General features: G+C 39.7%; 1 protein-coding gene across 4 annotated transcripts in view; it reads left to right on the top strand.

The window, feature by feature from the left end:
- Positions 1-21,070, top strand: part of ASCC1 (activating signal cointegrator 1 complex subunit 1) — a 48,583-nt gene that overhangs the window by 319 nt on the left and 27,194 nt on the right. The window contains exons 1-6 of one of the 4 annotated variants that reach the window (XM_083740779.1): positions 35-524; positions 1,985-2,116; positions 5,276-5,375; positions 5,707-5,804; positions 7,779-7,957; positions 19,045-19,181. In XM_083740779.1, the coding sequence (XP_083596905.1) occupies positions 2,008-2,116; positions 5,276-5,375; positions 5,707-5,804; positions 7,779-7,957; positions 19,045-19,181 (623 nt within the window). In that variant the 5' untranslated portion in view covers positions 35-524; positions 1,985-2,007. Of the gene's footprint in view, positions 1-34; positions 525-1,984; positions 2,117-5,275; positions 5,388-5,706; positions 5,805-7,778; positions 7,958-19,044; positions 19,182-21,070 lie in introns of those variants that run through there. The other 3 variants (XM_083740781.1, XM_083740778.1, XM_083740780.1) reach the window with 3 other exon arrangements.

The raw sequence follows: 21,070 nt of genomic DNA, 5'->3' as shown, positions 1-21,070 counted from the left end.
GGCGGGGGCTCCTCCTCCTCCCTCCGGCCGTTGGGTGCCATGGCAACAAGAGAAGGGCCAGCGAGAGCGCTGAAGCCTCGAAGGCAGGCCGCAACCCCCCAGAAGTTTATGAAATTAAAGGGGAGGGAAATACGGAGGTTATTATTTGATGCCAACTTAAAAAAAAAGTTCGTTGTTTAGCATTGAGATGCAGGTTAAAAAAACAAACAAACTAGTATTCGAGACATTAACCCATTTCAGCATCTGCCACTTATGCCCAAGAGGCTGAAACTCAACCAGTAAAGCTTCCCACTTTGTCAGGATTCCTTGATGGGGGAAAAGCTCGACCAGTTGCATTTGGGTCTGTCACGTCACAGCAAGAGCTTTGCAAGGAAAAAAAAAAGGCAACACTGCCTAGCAAAAGTGATAACGTTTTCCGACCTACTAATATATATATATAGAGAGAGAGAGAGAGAGAGAGAGTGTACTACAACGCCTCACTAAATATACGGGGGATAGATCATGTGGCCAGATTTTGATTCTTGGTAGTGCTGCCCTTGTGAATTTATGTATATATGGGTTTATAATTGTATTTGATTTATATCAATGTTCATTGCCCCTATATCACATGGTGGTGGGTGCCTTAAAAATATTTTAAACAAATCTCCACAAGGCATTTGCACATGGTATGACAGAATGGTGGCAAATTGCTCTGTCATTGGCACAGAAGTGAAGAACACAAGATCAGGAAACACTGTCAAGTTGATTTGTTTAGAACAGTGGTTCCCAACCTTTTTTTGACCATGCCCCACCTAAGCATCTCTAAAATCCTGATCCCTAACCCCCATGACATATAATTATTATTATTCAAAAAGTAAGCTGTTCGCATGGAGGAAGCCTACAAAGCCATTCACTGTTAATAACTCATTCTTGAATTGCCCTCCTGTGGGGGAACTACGGGTTTAGAAGTTCTTTATCCCACATTTTGATCAAGGCTGCTCGGAATAGATGCTAATAATATGCACACAAACCTGCACATGCCTTAGTCCACTGAACCTCCGCAGACCCTAAGTTTAAACAAGCCCTGGGAAGTACAGGAACTATTAGGAGTGACAGCATTGTATAGCATTAGGAGCTGCTTTTTGCATGGCAGCTCTGCTCCTTCCCTCTGTGTAGACAGGACGTCCTGAGAGCAGTTTTTGCATCTCAGCCATGAAAAAGGACCACCAAAGATCTGTGCAGGGTTATGTATAAGTGCCCGATCTTTGTATGAACATACCTGAAATCCACATACACAAGTAAATGGAGCACCCAGAATGGATGTACCCTAACGAAAAAGGAATATGGAACCTGTGGTCCTCCAAATGTTGTTGGAGTTCTAAATCCCATCAACCCCAGCCAGCATGGCCAGTGGTCAGGCATAATGGGAGTTGTAGTCTAACAACATCTGGAGGTTTTTCCCCTGTCAAAATGGATGGGACAGAGAACATATTTGCATAAGCCTTGCCCTTTTCCCTGTGTGAAGAACCAGTTCATATATATAGTGTAAGACTTCTTTCTCTCCATAAATTTACTATTTACTATTCCAACATTCTATTCCAACATTCTGTTTCCAGCACAGTTGCCAGTCAAATGTTTGTGGAATTTAAAAGTAGAGTATGCCTCTGTTTTTTTCCTTTTCAGCACAAAATATTTGCAAGTTTGCCTTGCCTTGTTTAATGGGAGGTTCTGTTTAGATGTCATAGTGAAGGCTGCAGTCCTAACCATGTTAACACGGGAGTAAGTCCCATTGGACACAGTTGGATTTACTTTCAAGTAAACATGTATAGAATTGTGCTGTTGTACTAGTGTACATGTGGGAGGCAGTGGAAGACAGGAGTTCCGGGTGTGCTCTGGTCCATGGGGTCACGAAGAGTCGGACACGACTAAACAACAACAAAACAACTACTAGTGTACAGTTCTAACAACATCTACTTGGAAGTAAGTCCTGTTGAATTCCACTTAGTCTTTCAGCAAAGGGAAAACACAATGGAAGTTCTGCGGCCACCGCTGATAAGAATTGGAGGACGTGTTTACAGGAAAAAACATATTCGAGAACAGCCCCACCAGCATGAAGAGGAAGAGGATTTCTATGCAGGTATGATAAGAATCCACAGAGTTCCATTTCATGAGACTATGATATGAAACTGATCTTGGCATTAGGACTTGGACACAAGTACTGAATATGGACTATGATTCTCACGAAAATGCCAACACCCATGCTGTCTGTATAGACTCAGTATAATAAAGAAACAGACACTCAAGATGATAGAGAGTGGGTCTCAAAATTCTTAACCTGTTTGTTTAATACCGGTGAGAGAATGTATGAAATATATGGATTAGAGGACAATATTATACTTAGAGTAATGTAGAGATGTGAGGGTAAGCATCAGGAATACAATTATATGAGGGCTGTAGCTCAGGAATAATATATGGGCTTTGCATATTTATGGTTATATTTTCAGATCATGGTCTCTCCAGTTAACAGAGCTGGATAGCAGGGCTGCCCGTGACTTGCTGCACAAGTCAATGTAGACTAGGGATGGGGAATCTATGGGGCTCCAGATGTTGTTGGACTCCCATCAGCTCCAGCCACCATGGAATGATTGGAGTTGTAATCCAACAGTTTTGAGGGCCACAGATTCCCCATTTGTGGAGCTGGCCATACTAGGCCTGGGGGACTATTGATATGTCTCGTTTTATGGTTATTGTTGCTTTTTTTGTTGTTCCCTTTGTGAATGATGCCATGGCCTTTGGCTAGTGCAACAAAGTTTATGGTGATGATAGGTCTTCATACAAGGGGACTTCATCTCTTGCTACTCTGTTTTATTCATAGGAAACACAGAGCTCTCTATGCCTGTGATTATTTGTTCCTTTAACTTTGAAAGCAAGAGCTTGCCTCTGCTTTTCTGGAAGTGTATGCAATTAGTCAGACTTTTACCAAAAGGCAATTGTCACCATTGATATCACAGTCTTAACTCACAGTTTGGAGTGGAATTCAGCACACTGCTGAAAAATGCCAACATTAGTAAGTTGTGTTGAATTGCTAAATATTTCACATTCTGTTATGGAGTGGGAGTTAAAGCTCTATTGTCAAGAGGCAACACTTGTTTTTGTGCCGAAGTTTGCTTGCATTCGAAACTACTGTTGTAGTCACTTTAACGGAAGCACCAGATGGGCTTCTGAGGAGCCATCCTGCCCTGAAGGGTGGGTGGGCAGAATAAAAAGCTTAGGCATGAATTCATGAGCAGAAAGCACAAGGAGAAGAGAAACAGCAGAAAAGGAAAAAGAAAAGGGGAACAGGGTGGTAAATATCATGCCAGGTCAGAAGAATTGATGCAGTGCACACCTGATCTTTATAATGCGTACACTTGGATCCAGAATGGATATATTCCCATGCACCTAGGCAACTGAACCAGCTGCTATCATACTTTTTGCATCTTGCTTCCCAATCCCTTTTCCTTGTGTTTCATGTTGTGTTCTTTAGAGGATAACCCTTAGGACAAGGAGTATCTGAGGCAGGTAGTGGTAATGAGATTAAATTCCAGACCTAATAGAAAAAATAAAAAGTGACAAATTGCTGGGTCTGGACAGCATTCACCTGAGAGTTCTCAAGGAACTCAAATGTGAAGTTGTAGATCTTCTAACACTGTGAAGCATAGATGTGAACTTTTCCCTTTTTTTAAGGGAAATTCCCTTATTCCGAATAGGATTCCTCGCAAGAAAAGGGAAAAGTTTACAGCTATGCTGTGAAGTTGTAGATCTTCTATCCTTTAGACCAGCCTCCACATCTGGAAAGCTGCCAATGTAATATCAATTTTTTAAAAGGAATCTGGTGGGGGAGGGGGATCCAAAAATTACAAGCCACTGGTGGCAAGTATTGACAAAGAAAAAATAACTTGGCATATAGAATAATAAGCCTTGCTGAACAGAGACAGAAATCTCACCTTTGAGAGTGTCAACAAGCATATAGATTGGTGTGATCCATTTGACATTTGACATAGTGTCGTTGGACTTTCAAAAAGCTTCCAGCAAGGTACTTCACAAAAGATTCCTGAGTAAGTTTATCAGTTATGGAGTAAGAGGAAAGGTCCTCTTATAGGCAAGGAATTGGATAAGCAGAGTGTACATGTGCATGCACAACTATCTGAAATGTCTATGTGTGTATTGCACTATGAGTATGCAAATGTCACTGTGCAACACTGCACATGTACAGACACACAATTCAGGCTGTATATTTTGGTTTGCTATAAACAATCAGTTTATAATATATTTGCCTCATTTTTTCTAGTGGCCTGCATCTTGAACACCCTTTCAGCAAATTACTCGCAGTTATTAGCCTTAGCTATAGTTCTTTCTTTGACAAACAACAGTGTTTATCAAATCAGTAAAATGCTGTAAATTAAATTTAAGGCGCTTTAAAATGCTGCTTCATACAATGAAATTTTATTCCACCTTAACAAATCCGATGATGGTGAGAGTGGGATAACACAGAGGTTTGTGACATCTTTTGAAATTATATTTCTGGTTAGCTGAAAAATAGTTGCAGTGTTTTCTTACTGAGCTAAAAATATCCCATTTTCCAACATATTACAGTCACTGCTGTTGAGACTAGAAGTCAATATCACTTTGCCTCAATTTTCAGCTTTTGGGTCCTGCATCTGTATCCACTGCTATTCAGTGTTTTCTTAAATAAGCATTTGTATGAGGCCAAAAATTCAACATCTAGGAGAAAATTTTCTCCTACATCTTGGAGAAAAATAGATTTCCACAGGGCTATTCTGTAGATTATTTTCAATGAGAATATAAAAGAAGAAAGAAAGCCCTCCAGTTGACAGCAGCAACTGTTTCCTGACGATGTCAGGAAGACTTAAAAGTTAGCATAATGGGTGGAAGCCATTGTAGTGTGAGTGGACTTCCGCTTATGTTATTGGATTTAACTTCCTTTCCTCCTCCTGCCAGCCCCCTCATAGGCCTCCAGATCTAGAGGATCCCAAAACCTTTGGTTTGTGAGGCGCTAAAGGGTGGTGGTCAAGTCACATTTTGCAAACAGAAGTCTGTTTGTTATTTACCCTTTAGATCAGGCACCCCCAAACTCGGCCCTCCATATGTTTTTGGGACTACAACTCCCATCATCCCTAGCTAACATGATCAGTGGTCAGGGATGATGGGAATTGTAGTCCCAAAACATCTGGAGGGCCGAGTTTGGGGATGCCTGCTTTAGATGAATAGTTTCTAATCACTCCATACCTTGCAGGTCCTGAGGATTGTGCAGAGGAACCCTGTGATGCCTTTGTGGTGGAAGAGACAGAAAGAGGCTACCAATGTGCTGTGGACATTCCCAGCCCACTATACAAGTAAGTCTGTGTGTGCATATTCACAATTGCTAATCATGCAGCTAGAACAACAGAGGGGAAAGTCAGGTGTTCTCAGTCTTTATTATTGATTTTACAATTAGCATTTGACAACTACTAATGGGAAATTTGGGATAAATTAGTTGCCGTAGCCTCACATTGTGGGGACTGTCCTATGCCTCGATCACCAGGAAACTGGTGCTTGTATTAGCATTTAGAATTCCAAAATGGGTAGGATGTTTAAGCTGTTAAAGTTTGGAAGTACTTAATCATTTCTTTTTTAAAAAATTATCACTGATTCCCTTTTCTGTTTTCCCACTGTATGCTTATATAGATATATAATAGGCAAAAAAGGAGAAACAAAGAAGAAAATAGAAACAGAAACCCGAACCTCTATCATTATTCCTAAGCCTGGAGTTGAAGGAGAAATTGGTGAGTTCTGGGTTTTGTAAAAATTTAAAGGCCTTTAATTTTTATGCACAGGTCTGACATGGTGTGAAACTTAAAGATGATAAAGACATTGTGGTACTACTTGGAAAATAAATGTAAAAACTGTCATGAAGAATGAAATTAGCTGCCTCTATAATACTGAATTCAGTATAAGAAAGGTAATATGACGTCTTCGGTGCAGAATGTCAAAGTAATTTCTGTGACTATGACTGAAGGGTGGCAATTATTACAATCCCGAGGTACCTATGGGATCTTGGCTTGGATCCCAAGATCCCGTGGGCAGGTCCATGCTCAGTGGATTCTGCCCTGATGGAAGAGGAACAGAGGCGATTTTGGCTGATTCTACCTGCAACCCTTGAAAATCTGTTCTGTGGTGTTGACGAATCCACTAGAAGAGTGTAGGAAGTAGCATGGGAGTTGAAGTGGATATAAACAAAAATTGCCTCCCTCTCTTCTGACATCAGAAAGCCCTGCCTAATTAAAGACCCTCCTGCACATAGGAAAGGCTAGGTCCAAGCCACTGAAGGTATCTAGTAGTGAGCATGTCTTTCCATGCTGTGAAATTCCCTAATAAATGCCTACTGTATTACACCAATTATTGCCTATCGCAGCTCATTTTTGCTCTCCCCCAGCTGCTTTTGTCCATTTAAGTCTTGGCTGAGGCCACTCATGTATTCTTTTTTGTGTCCAAATAGCTGCTTATCCCCTCTCTATCTCCTACACCTTTTCTGGGTATAGGAAAATTTAAGCCACCTTTTAGAACTATGGGCTCTTTTTACTCTTTTATTCTAGTCCTTCTTTCACTTACTGCCTTCCTGGCATTTGCTGCCTCCTCCATATATTATCTGTCTGTTTATCTGTCTCCTGAGGCTTCTGGGAATAGTCTTTCTGTACTTGCCTTCTCCTTTGCTACAACTCCAGACAATTGCTTTCTTTCCGCATTCCAAGCTCTTCCATGCACACCCAGAACAGGATGCACAAAACGGGTTTTGAGCATGTTTGTATTAGGTTTGTTTGTATTACTGTTTTGGTGTTGATTTGAAGACTTTCAGTAACTGATTCTTCACTTCACTTGGCTGAAAATAAGGAATGTAGAAGCACAGTGTGAACACATTTTAAACAGACTGAAGAGGGTCAAATTCTTTAATTCCACTTATGGTATTGCCAAAAAGTAATCTTGTAGATCTAATGTTAAGGCTATCATTGTTGGTTGCATTCTGTTATTCAAAAAGAGGGAACTACATTTTTCTCTTCATATTTATGTTTGCATAATTGTGCAGTCAGGTATCATGGTTAGCATGACATATTTTTTTAAGAACCAGACATGATTGAATGCTTGCTATCCATTTATTTATTTCCCTCCCCTTAATTATACTTTCTGCATGTAACATTAGATATTTATTTTCCACACAATACACTTTATTCATAAAGTGTATGGACTGCTTTTACACAAATCATTGCACAGTAATAACAGTAACAGACACAAAAATCTCTTTGGCTAAAACGAGTGACAAAACTCTGCAGTGCACCCATAATGTGAACTGAAAACCTCAAATGTTTCCAGAGGAAGTAGAATCAGTTATTATAACAAAGAGACTCAAAAATAGTCTACTTTGATAAGAGAGAAAGTCCTGGCAATATCAATAGGTATACATAAATAAATACAAACCTGTATCAGGAGAAATAAAAATTGTATGAACTAAAGGACAGAAACATTTTAATGATTAGATTCTAGCAATACATAAATATTAATATATTAAAACTAGGGAGCTTCATCTCATACTTTGAAAACACTAGTTTGATAGTAACACTGACCTGTTACTATCAGGTCAAGCTCTCACCTTGTTAGGAAGTGGCTTTCTGGTACAGTGGAAAATCTTGTTATTAATTCTATACTTTGGTGAGCACATGTAGCAAGCTGTCATAAATCCTGTCTTCTGTTTTGCTTGTTTCCAGTGATCACAGGACAACACCGGAATGGTATTATTTCAGCTCGAACGCGAATTGATGTTCTTGTGGAGAGCTTCCGCAAGAAACAACCCTTCACACACTTTCTGTCATTTGCACTCAACCAACTTGCAATCCAGGAAAAGTTTCTACAGTTCAAAGAGGAAGTGTTGGAGAAGTGCTCAAATGTAAGTTGCCGTGATAATACTCATAAATAATTGGAGAATGTTGCAAAATGCTACATGAGCTTGTCTAGATTGGGAGACACATTAAAAATATGTCATTAGTAACAACACTATTACCATGTTAGCAATATGGTGGGATAATAAGTATGAAGATAAGCCATGAGAGATCATAGAAATACAATTTGTATTTTGTCCTTGGAATTTGCACATTATAAAGATAAAATCCAGGATTTCCACATTGAAGCTGCCCACATCCTTTGAAGAATAAGTGAAAGATGTTTCCCTTACTAAAGCAAGTGTTTCCCCAGCACTGGCACCTTGCTACTTCCAGGACCTCTAAGCTAAGTTCTGTGGCCTGTCTGTGCAGAAGTGTGTCCAGTTTACACGGTGTCACTTTCAGAAACTGTGTAGTGTTCCTCAAATGTTGGTATTCCTGGAAAAACAGACTTATACTCTCTATATAACTAAATTTTAAGAAAATCCCTAAAAGTTACAGTCCTTTTATTATCTATTACCTATCTATCTATCTATCTATCTATCTATCTATCTATCTATCTATCTATCTGGAGATCAGTAAGTCTCACAATATATTTATGGCACACTATTTTCATTTCATGTTGAATGGTATAGGCACCTTTCTGGTGAAATTCTGTGTGCAGCCAGATAAAAAACAACTTCAAAGTACTGATACTCTATTCTGAGAAAATAATTTGATAGTGCATCAGAATGTATGACTCCAGTATTTTATGAGGGTTTAATTGGATTCCTTGAAATCTGACAACATAATCCCCTTTGTCAAAATTCATAGTCTTCACATTTTTAAAACCTAGAATTAAGTCACCGCAAGAGAGACTGGAGTCTGTGAGGTACATTATTTTTCCCACACTTTTCTCTAAACTCTGTTGTGTAAAATACACAGCTGCTAGTTAGTAGGAAAAAAACATACTGCTTTCGCATATGTCTCTCATTCATTTCATGGTCAGTTATCCCACCCTTATGTCACTTTATCTCACAGTGGGATGTGCCAGAAAGCAATATTTGCAAACCTATGCTTTGTAGCACGATATGAAAGTATATACAGCTGTGCAAAGCAGCGGGTGAGCTTTTAGGATGCTTAGAACCTGAATATGGTGCTAGTTATGGAAGCTGTATGTGTTTGCTCTTGCTGCTTTTTTCAGCTTCAAAATAGAGCAGTCAGTTAATGATGTCTCTATTCAAATGAGGCTGATTAACAGCCATGTTATTTAAAAAATGGAATAATATCAGGTGTTGAGATTAACATTTCTGCTGGTTGTTGAGCAATGGTACGGAATCTTTCCCTCTCACGATAATAGTTACCATGGCAACTGAACATCCATCATTTATATTGCTGTAGTCTCATGCGTCTGTATATGCTGCAGATAACTCTTCCTCTTTTTTGCTTCATTAGAAAATTAAGAGTGTATTAAAATGTAAAAATTAATAAGCATTGTCCATCTAAGCTTTTACACTGAGCAAACAACTTGTACTGAAGGTCAAGGAACATTTATATTTATTATAAGTTATTTTTATACAAGCCACAGATTTCTTTCTCAGAGGAAAGCTATGGTTGCCTTAACAACATCAGAATAACAGCAATTATAATAAAAATTCATAAAAATATCATGCCAGATAACATGGAAAATAAATCTAACACAAATAAGTTGAATTCAAGATGCCTTCTTGAACAGAAAATATATAGCTTGCCTTCTGAAAGAATAAAAGTTTGAATACAAGTGTACAAGATGTCTCAGGGGACTGAGTTTTCTCATCAAAGCATCACAGCAAAAAAGGACCCTGCCCTTACTGATTTTATTTCTCAAGTAGCTTCTGCAACTTGCAGCTTGTGGGTTTGTCCCTTTGTTAGTGTCAGTATTTTTATATAAGCACGATCAGAGTGCCTAACACTTTACAGAACAGATGAGGCAGCTTCCTTCTCTGATGAGCTTACAATATAAAGTTCAGTGGAAGACAGGGCTGGAGAAATAGGGGTGAGCATGGAGGCAATGTGTGATTGTGTTGGTTTCACTTATTTAAGTTAAGTTGCAGGCTGATTTCCATTAGGGTCCCCAAACTGTTAAAGCAGGAAGGACGAAGCATGTTTAAGACAACTAAAAACTAACGGAAGTTGCTGTGAACAAAGGAGCATATAATTCTAGTAGCATATAAATCAAAAGCAGTGAATGTAATGATATATGCCCAAATAAAGTCAGAAAGATGGAAAGCACAATTTGATCAAGGCTTTAATTATTGAGTAAATCAAGTACAGTACCTTGGTACCTCAGGTTACAGACGCTTCAGGTTACAGACTCCGCTAACCCAGAAATAGTACCTTGGGTTAAGAACTTTGCTTCAGGATGAGAACAGAAATCGCACGACGGCAGCAGCAGGAGGCCCCATTAGCTAAACTGTTATCTCAAGTTAAGAACAGTTTCAGGTCCAGAACAAATTAAGTTCTTAACCCGAGGTACCACTGTACTTGTATTATATCCTCAAATTAAATTTCCAAATTAGAACAAACAAAGCCATAACCAGCTTTAGAAAAAGACTATTCCATTGATTGTACTGCAACAATTGATTGCCTTCTGAAATGTTTCTGAATAATGACCACCAGGTGGACATACCATAACAAATTGTCATATGTAAACTTCTATGAAAAGACTGCTTAATGGTTGGGGAATGAATATTGAAGTTCTGGTGCTCAAAGAAGGCAATAAATCTGATTGGATTTATTGTTAGACAGACAACAGCTCAAGACTCCACCAGTTTCTTTACCAGTAAGTTGCAAGATTGGACCAAATTATACAACATAATTTCAAAAGAGCGGGTGGTGTTCAGGAAAGAGAATGATCAGTGTTTTGTACTAAATCACCCAATTAGCAGATATACTAAATATACAAAAAAACACAATCATTTGTAGCTTTTCATGATGTGCCTCCGCCGCTTGTCAGGATCAACTGAAATAAACTGTTGTTGAAATTATGGAGCAGAGACACAGGTTGTTGTTGGCCTTCCTTCCAAAAAATCATACAGATACTACAAATGCCATATAATCAGATTTGGGGATACGTATCACAAATGGTTATTTGATGGGTGTAATCAAATTAGGTCATAGCTTTAATTATTTGGAGGTTGAATTTTCAAAAAGAGGTACCTACAATTAAGTATGGAGTGGGTATTCAGTAGGGAGTGCCTTCTAAATAAGGCACTCTCAGTTCCTCAGTGAAATCTCCCTTGTCTCATATTGGAACTCACGTTCTGCCTCCGTTATTTGCAGCCAAGATCTCCATCCTCCCCTTTCTGCTTTTAGGCAAGGGTAACAGGTAAAGAGGAGCAGAGACAGTTTATGGTAGTGTGACCTATGTAGTGGCACTGGGAACCACAATGCAGGGAGCGCCACAACAATGCTGTAGAAGCCGGAGGCAGGGGGCACCAAATTTTAGTGTCACACAGGGCACTGCTGAAATCTGAGAACCCAAAGTCTGCTACTGAAGAGGAGTGGTGGAATTGCTTGCCTGTTTAAGTGTTCTATCAAGTACTCACTTTTAAGAGTGTTAAAAATGCCTTGATATCTTCACGCGTTATCCTTTCTTTTGTTGAAAGTAAAAGAAAATCTCATCTGTTGAAGTATATATGAGGAAGCTAAGATCTGGGGTTTGGTGGTGATAGAAGAACTGGAAATAATCTTGGCCACAATTTTCAAAAGTTCTGTACTTAGTACTCTCCTGATACATTGACAGTATGCATTGGATAGAGACAGGATTTATGCCTGAAGTTTTTGTAATGCCATTTTTTTATGTATTGCTGTAAATTTCAAAATGGATAAAAACACATTACCAAGAAAATATTTCCTGGGGGGAAAAGAATAAATCTGGAAATAGCTGTAGATCCAAGTACAAACCTAAAATGCAGATATTTAATATTGGTTCCCAGAATCTAAGTAAATGGAGCCCAGACCAGGGCAAATAAAATAAAAAAAATTAAATAGGCAGAAGGATCATTTATCTAATCAAGCCATAGATTCTATGTAACACTGCCCCATGATTTATTTAGCATTATGTGAATGGTCAGAAGTGAGTGTTGGGTTTGTGACCTACTCCATCCCTCTTTCGTTGGTGCAGTTGTGAGGAAGAGCATAGTGGTATCCACTTACTGGTTTAAACTAATAAGAGTCTTTCATTTTATCTGAAATGGGAACTCTAGTTAGTTTAAACTGTGGTTCGATGAAATGAGACATCAGCACAAACTGATTTGAAAGTGTCTTGCTGCAATTAATAAACCATAGTTTAAACTCACAGCAGTTAGTAATTTGGGCCATAACAACAAACTGTGGTTATTTTAAATTAGGAATCAGATGTTTCCAATCTTCTTGCTGCCTTTGAAGGAATCACCTTTAAAATGAGTTTACTGAGACAGGGTTTCCTTTATATACAATAGATGAGCTTACTGTGCACATTGGGTTAGGTTTGAAATACAGTGGTACCTCTGGTTAAGAACTTAATTTGTTCTGGAGGTCCGTTTCAGGTTAACTGTTCTTAATCTGAGGTACCACTTTAGCTAATGGGGCCTCCTGCTGCCGCCGCACGATTTCTGTTCTCATCCTGAGGTAAAGTTCTTAACCCGAGGTACTACTTCCGGGTTAGCGGAGTCTGTAACCTGAAACGTTTGTAACCCGAGGTACCACTGTACTGAGTACAGTTTCTGGTAGATGGCATCTGACAGTTACTAAATCGCATGAGACTGCCATAAGTGAAAGTAGGTCCTGTTATAGATTGTTAACAGGTTGTAAAAATGGCACTTCCAACTGGCTGGCTGGGTGGAAGTTCTTGGTCACTTGTTGGATGGAAAAGGTGGTCTTCCTGGCATCTCTCCCTAAACCTCTTTCAAGGGCTTATGGGCCTTGCTCAATGGAGGAGGATGTGGAATGGAGGGCTGAGAGTGGAAGGGGGATCCCAAAATCAGCAGTGGTACCTTCCATGCCATAGATTATATAAGCTACTATGATGATAAAGTTACTATGGTCTCCTGAGTTCTTTTAAATCATGAGTGAGGAATTGGTGGTTCTCCAGATTTGGTTGGACTACAACTATCACCATCCCTGACCATGAGCTATTTTGGCTGTTTTAAATGTAACTTCCATGTTGAAATAAGAATGTTCATGAAACTAACATTTTTATTTGTAGTTATTTTTTCCTGTAATGTAAGTATGAAGAAAACATTGTCGGGGAAAGCCTCAGCAGCCTTATTCTCAATTTTGTCTTTCCTTCAAATTTTAATTTCCTTCATCTGTTTCTAAGCCTTCAACCTTTAGTATTTCCCACTATATGCAACAATGATGGTTATTTATAGGGTTATAAAGGCTTGCTATTACTTTGTGTCCAGCAGAGGGCAGTGCTAGGAAGGCAGCAGTAGTGGATATCTGAAACTCAGTATTTTAAGAGTCTGATGTGCGACTCCTAAACATGAATTTGAAACAAATGATATTGGTTTAAATGGAATGTGCTTCCATTTAAAAAAAAAGTTTCTTAGATGTTGGATAGTATATTCAGTTTTGAATATACTGCCCTTACCAGCCTATCCAGGGAGTTCCTCAACAGCTTTGGGGAGGGAAAATGTGAGACTTAAGTGGCTCGACAAGAATTGGCTACCCAGACTTGCAAGAGCAAAAATGCTTTCTGCCGTTGTTGGATGCAACACGCTGTCTCTTCTCAGTGCATTTACTTAGCTCCGTAGTTCTGATGAAGTTTTAGGCTGACTTTGATTCTGGGACATTTCTCATAATTCTGGGCAAAGTATTCCTTGGCTAACATGAGTAGTTATCCCACATCAAAAATAAATAATTGAACTTAAAACTGAATTGGAAATGGCTTGTGGGTAGGAAGGAAATAAACAACTATCTGACTTTAAGAAGACATCTGAAGGCAGCCCTGTTTAGGGAAGTTTTTAATGTTTGATGTTTTATCACATTATTATTATTATTATTATTATTATTATTATTATTATTCTGTTGGGAGCTGCCCAGAGTGGATGGGGAAACCCAGCCAGATGAGCAGGGTATAAATATATTATTATTATTATTATTATTATTGTTGTTGTTGTTGTTGTTGTTGTTGTTGTTAAGAGGTTTCTTTTTCAGAGCAGGCAAGTATCTAAGCCGAATTATAAGGGCTGTGAAAGCTAGAGCATCTTTTTAGCTTCTAGTGGAGTTCTAAATTCAATTTAGCATTTTAAGAGTGAGCCCCAGAGTACAACTCATCCTACAACAATATAAAAACTGTGACCCTAAGTACACACATTGAGAAGAGGCAGAATGCACTGGACTACTGGGTACTTCATACTTTAGTAATTTGATTGTACTTATGGATACATTGTGTTCTGTTTCTACCATATGTGCAGACCTATTACAGACAATTGCTTTTTAAATGAAATCTAACCACTATTTGCATAGATAATAATATCTAATTACATTGTCCTTCTGTTACATGAAGCAAGCTGAGTTTGCACCAATGTGTCCAGCTGAATTGAATGTTCGTCTTCTCTGAGGCATTAATAATAACAGTGATCATATGGTACCAACATTATACATTGCATTTTATGGAATACAAGAGGACTGCTTTAACTGTTTGGTGGCCATCAAAGATTTCATTGGGTTTATGCACACACAAGGCACAATCCCATAGATAGTAATAGAAAGTCATTGGACACATGTGGCTCTGAACCATTCCAATCACTTTATATCCCTTTGTTGCTTTATCACAATATAACTGATGCATTTACTGCTAGAAACTTACATCTAAGAAAGCTTAGAAAAAAATTGTGACAAGTATCTGAGAAGTAATCTAGTGTTAATGGTAGCTTTCCATTATTCTAATCTAGAGGCTCCAAATTAGTTTGTGTCAAGTTAAATGGTGAAAGAAAATAGAATTTAGATACAGTGGTACCTTGGGTTACATACGCTTCAGGTTACACACTCCGCTAACCCAGAAATAGTGCTTCAGGTTAAGAACTTTGCTTCAGGATAAGAACAGAAATTGGGCTCTGGCGGCACGGTGGCAGTGGGAGGCCCCATTAGCTAAAGTGGTGCTTCAGGTTAAGAACAGTTTCAGGTTAAGAACGGACCTCCGGAACGAATTAAGTACTTAACCCGAGGTACCACTGTATACAGCTTGTAAGTCTGGTTTAGTCCAGATTTTTGTGAGCGAACTTTCTTCTCTAACTTTGCTTTACTTAAGAGTTGTTCTAGATATGCTTCTGACTCACTTTTTTATTATTGTTGTTGTTTCTGCTGCTGCTAGGATGCTCAAGTACAACAGGGGTTGTTTGAAGATATTGCTGGGTGCAGATGTAAAGGAAAAATCAATTCAATTCAATGGCACTGCATTGATTACTAAATAGTAAATTATGAACTGGGAGTTTGAACAAGTAATTTAAAGGCTCTTTGTCTTAAAGCAGGCAAGCATCTAAGCAAAACAGCAAGGGCTCAGCAAGCTAGAGCAGCCTGTTGCAACTTTGCTGCAGGCTTTTTTTGATAAAAGTCCACTCAGAAGCGTCATGGGGTTAAATTGTTAAGATTAAAACACATTTGCAGAACAATCCTAACCCCCCAACCTCCACTGCTGGGATGCATTTAGGGTATGGGGAGGATTTCCCTTCTGTTTGTCTCTGACCATCAACAATGTGAGTTGTTGACATGCTATGGCTAGTGGTGTTCCCGTTGGTAATAGTCAGTTTAAGGGCTCAATATGGGGTGGAATGGCAGTGGAGAGAAGTTGGACCAGCCATGAATTTGCTGGACCCTGAACTGGTCCTGCAGCTAGGGAGGGACTTGATCCAGGTCTCTCTGCTATTGTCACATGAAGCTGGCACAGCATAAATTAGGTGAAATACTCCTTCCCTTTCCTCCATGGCCAGTGTGAGACGCAGAGCTTCAGATGTGGTGGCAGCTCTCCTTCTCTGTTCAGCCTGCTATTCCCTTGCCAGGAATTAAGATTGCGCCTTCAGGTAAGGAGTAAGATCCATTGAACTCAGTAGGTCTTACTTCTGGGTAAACCTACTTAGGATTGTTCTGTTTATACCAGGCATCCCCAAACTCGGTCCTCTAGATGCTTTGGGACTACAACTCCCATCACCCCTAGCTAACAGGACCAGTGGTCAGGGTTGATGGGAGTTGTAGTCCCAAAACATCTGGAGGGCCGAGTTTGCCTATGCCCAATTTAGACCACAATCACTAGAGCTCTGAAAATGTAGTAAAAGATGAGAAGCAGTTGGTTTGATATTTGCAGATAATGTATAGGAGGGAGTTATGGATCTTCTCTGCTGTTAATGGGGCTTCCTCCTGCGAAGCTAGTTCAGGTGTTTCCTAGTGATGTGCAGATCAGAATAGGAAGCTGTCAGAGCATGTAAGATACCACTGATTCCTGGAAAGCTGTAGAGAAGAAATTCAGCTGATTAGGTTGCTGGTAATTATAACATGAAATCTCCTTTCCCCTCCCCCATGGGATTAGATTGACTCCCTCTTTTCCTAAAAGCTGCTTATTTATTGTGTTAATATATTTTGTGTGCATCATATCTGTGAGCATTACAGAAATTAAAATGAACTGCTGTCAACAGTTGGAACATAACAAACCTGCCCCCTGCTGCCTCCCCAGCTTCTGAGGCTCCCTGTGTTCATTATGGACTAAATGGCTTCTGGGGCTTGTCCCATATTTGAAGAGAAAGCTCATAAGTACAACCACTTCGTCTTTGCAGTATATCCTAAATAAGCTTTCATGCAGAAGAGAATGAGGACATTTTTCAGCTTTGTTTTTGTACCAGTTGGCAGAATGGAAAGAATGGGGGAGAGAGAGCTTTTGTTCTCAGCTGCTTTGAGCATTCCCGTTGAAAGGTGGAATTGACATTAACTGAATTGAATTGAATATTATCAATTTGGCCTCCTTTGTCTGTGAGGGCCTGGAAGGTAGCAGTGACGGTAGTAACGCTTTCCCAATAACATGGGCAGCATTGATAACGGATTCCTAGCTCTGTCTGCAGATTATTGCCCATGTTCAGTGAGTCTTGGAGTCTGCAGGATCATAACTGGAGTCATAAGATATGGAACAATACAATGGCTTGTTTAAAGCAATCTTTGCCAACCTGGTTCTGTTCAGATGTTTTGGACTGTAACTCCCATCAGGCCTGTCCATCATCGCCTTGCTGTCTGAGGTTGATGGGAATTATAGTCCAAAACATCTTGGGGACACCAGGTTGGCATAGATTGCTGTGGAACTTTCTGTTTCTGGAAGATTTCAGCAAATGATTTAAACGTTTCTGTGTATAAAGGGGGCTGACAAAATCTCAAATTGGAGCAGTCTTTCTCAAAGCTTAGAAACAAGAAAAAGCCTTTGTCAAACTTCTACTATTCAGGGATCAAGACCTCTGCGTTCCTCATACTTGGATCTATTTTTACACTGAATAGATATTCTATAGTGATTCCTGACTCTTGGAGGGTGCAGGGCCCTAAATCAATGTTCTTGGTCTTTCTTCCAGTTGGTATATTTTTTATTCGTGACACAGTTCATTCACTGTTGAAAAAATTCATTTCCCTGTGTAGATAGTGTTTAAAGCCCTAAACGACTTAGGCCCCAAATAGCTGAAAGTGTGCCTCCTTCTCTACAGACCCTCTCAGGGGTTAAGATCAGGAGGGGGGCTGGTAGTTCTGCCAACCTCAGAAATTCAGGGGGCAGAGACCCGGGGAAAGGGCATTCTCTCTGTGGCAACCCCTAAGGTGTGGAATTCCCTCTTCACAGAGATACATCTGATGATTTCACTATACAGCTTTCAGTGAATGCTGATGACACACCAATTCACCCCGGCCTTTGGCACCTGAAATGTGTGTTCCCACCCTATTCTGTGACTATTATTTGTTTTTAACATTTTTTAATATTGAATTTTAAATTGTTGTTACTGTTGTGGGATCTGCTGATGAAGGGTTGGTAATACATTTAGTCATCATAATTCCAGTGTACTTGTGTGGCAGAGCCCCCTGCTCCTCCAACACTTTCTGCATCACCCAATGTCTCCTGCCATGCACTGTCTTCTGACACACATGCACCCCAGCCTTGCTGGTGCCACGCCTAGCCACGGCATATAGCTATTCCAGTGTGATACATATTGCTAGCATCTCCCATGTGTACAGTGCATAGGCAGGCATCAAACAAGATGAGAGTAAGGGTGTGTTGATTCTACAGTCTGCATCACTATACCGGTATGTGGCCGAGGAGTAGCAAATGATTTGCCACTTTGCTCCTTCAAATAAGACTTGCATAAGAAAGGGAATCATTAGCTGGCCCCCCGCTGTGCAGCATCACTTGGGTTTCTGAAATGTAAAAATTAACAATGTGGTTGAATGGAGACAAGACAATTACCTGTAGGGAAATTACCTTTTCTAAAGCAGCTATGAAGATAAGAGCTGACTGATTTTAAAAATGCAGCAGCCAGCAAAATGTAGGAAATTATGTAATGTAATTTGAATACATTTATCAGGGCATTTTTTAGTTTGCTGTTGTTTTTTAAATAATATTTCCTATTTGTTGCTATTTCCATGTTATTATATGACTTTAATTTTGCATGTCACCCATTTTGAATTCTGATCATCAGACGTTCGACTTCAAAAATCTGGAGTTGGTTAATACCTTTCTCAGAAGCAAGCTAAACATTACAAAAAGTTATTGAGTTCTCGAGAATTCTTCAATTAGGCAAGATGTTACACAAAATAGGGGATTGGGAGAGAAGGAAAAAGAAATAAAGTAAAATTGGGCTGGATGTTTAGCTATGAGGTTACCTTGAAGACTCAGTTACAAGATGGAGATAGCAGTTGAATAGGTCTCTCTAAGATGCTACAGGAACCTGGTTACAAACCTGTGAGATTGGAATAAAGAACCAATAGCTGCTCCACATTTTTTAGAACATAAAGCCTCGCTTGTAATAGAGAGCTGCTCTATACCTTAAAAGCGACACAGATTCCTAGATATGCAAAAGTAAAGAGAAACATGAATTTCTGATGTCACTCAATGAATTTCTCAATGTTTCTACAGGACTATGGTGTCAGTAGTAGCCTGTTCCAGAACCCTGCCAAGCTCCATCTGACTATTGGGACACTGGTACTCCTGAATGAACAGGAAATCCAGAAGGCCCAAGAACTCCTACAGAGGTGTAAAGAAGACTTTGTTGAGTGAGTAAATTGAAAGCACTTGGGATGCCATAATCCAGCTGCAGCACTCAAAAAGAAGTACTGGTTCTAGGGCCAGGGTAACTTAGAAGGGTGTGGGGTATCCCAGCTTGCAGCAGTTCAGCAAACCATTATTAGGAGTAAATGAAAAGCCTACACAAAATAATACAAGGACCTAATTGCACTTTGTTCTTGATATAAACCATTTAGAAGCATCTCTTTGCTTGCAGTCTTATTATAACCTAGCATTTCTCTCTCTCTTACAGTAGCTGGTTTTATTTGTACATGAACAAAGATTGATTCTCCCCTCCTGGAAGTGCATGAAAAATGTGATTGCCTTGGCACTTTTTCACTAGCAGAGCCTTTGGCAAATAGCTCCCCCCACCCAATGGTCGTATATCCCTGAGATTAATTTCCGAAACAAGTCGAAGGTAGAGAGTATTGAACTGTATTAAAAAAATAAGCTCTAATACAGTAGATCAGTGATTCTACAGTGCAGGAGTTGTCATAATCTACTACACAAAACCATAGTCTTTGAGCTGTAGAATTAGCAAGCTGTGAAACTATGAATCCCCCCCCCCCCAATATTTTTTTCCACTTCCAATCTTTTTGCAAGGACTTTTAAGCAGAATGATTCCTAGCTTGCAGGGTGAGACCCGCAGATGAGCTTGCAAATGATGAGCATATTTTTTTAGCAGGTAAGCACATTGGTGGCAAATGCAAAGTGAGTTATGGCCAGGGGCTTGTCTCTGACCTTGCTTTGGGCTTCAGAGGCACTTGAAATCAGTGAGATGCTCAGAAGTGGCAAGAAGCCTTACTGTGCCCCTGAAGCCCAAAGCAAGGTCAGAGATGAGCCCCGGCCCATCTCTTACTTTACATTCCTTTTGGGACTGCAGACTTGAGCCTCCCACCACTCTCTCCTAAGGCAAAGGGAGTGGATGGAGAGGGCTTGGCCCTGCTTTGCTGAGCTTCAGAGTCACTCTAATGCAGCAAAATTTCTCACTGCTCAGTGCCTCCAAGTGCAACGACAAAGATTTTATCCATAGCAGGAGGATTGGTAGCCGTCACAAAATTGACCTGGTTTATTGAGACCAGCTCAAAGTTGAGGACTTCTGGACCCAGTTTTGCGTCGCAGGACGCTTGTGTGTGTGTGACCAAGTTAACATTAATGTGTGATGAGGACTTGGCAGCACAATGAGCAACATGCTTTTCTAGATTGTTTGTTTAAATTGTCAGAGAAAAGGCCTTTGTCTGCATTATTCAGGGAGCAGCTAGCTGCATGGATTCTGATACTATCCACAGAAATAGATAAAATTCTCATCCTTTGCTTTAATATTTGACAGTTTATTATGTATGTAAAAGATGCTACAGTTGTTTGTACTCTTTAACAGTTAAATATTACTAACACTGTGCTGTATAGTATCTAGAAGTTACTGCATGTAAAGCTTGCAATCTACATTAATAATGACAGGATTTAATTTTCCTCTATCTCAGTGAATCCCTGTGATGACCTAATATGAACTGACCCTCATATGATCATACAGCATTCCATTTGATGGGACCATTAATACAGCCTGTGACACTCTATGTGGCAAAATAATCTGGATGTCTTCATTATAAGTTTCACAATGAGACATAAATCTGTTGGGGCTTAGGAGGCATTGCTCTGTATGAGGCATTGCTCTGTATGATTCAATGTTCTATAGTGTAAGATTGTTGTGAGTTGAATCCATTGGGTTGTAGTCGGCTAACGTGCTCAGAGCAGACGCACTGAAATTAATTGAACTAAGTTAGGTTTATATGATTCTAGAAACAGCAGAAACAAGGGCAAAAGTCAATAGTGATGAACAATCCATTCTGTCTTCTACGGAAGAAAGGGTAGGTATTCTGGG

This window comes from Podarcis gaigeae (assembly GCF_964106915.1).
Source record: "Podarcis gaigeae genome assembly, chromosome: 5".
Taxonomy (NCBI): domain Eukaryota; kingdom Metazoa; phylum Chordata; class Lepidosauria; order Squamata; family Lacertidae; genus Podarcis; species Podarcis gaigeae.
This window is presented reverse-complemented; position numbering and strand designations above follow the sequence as displayed.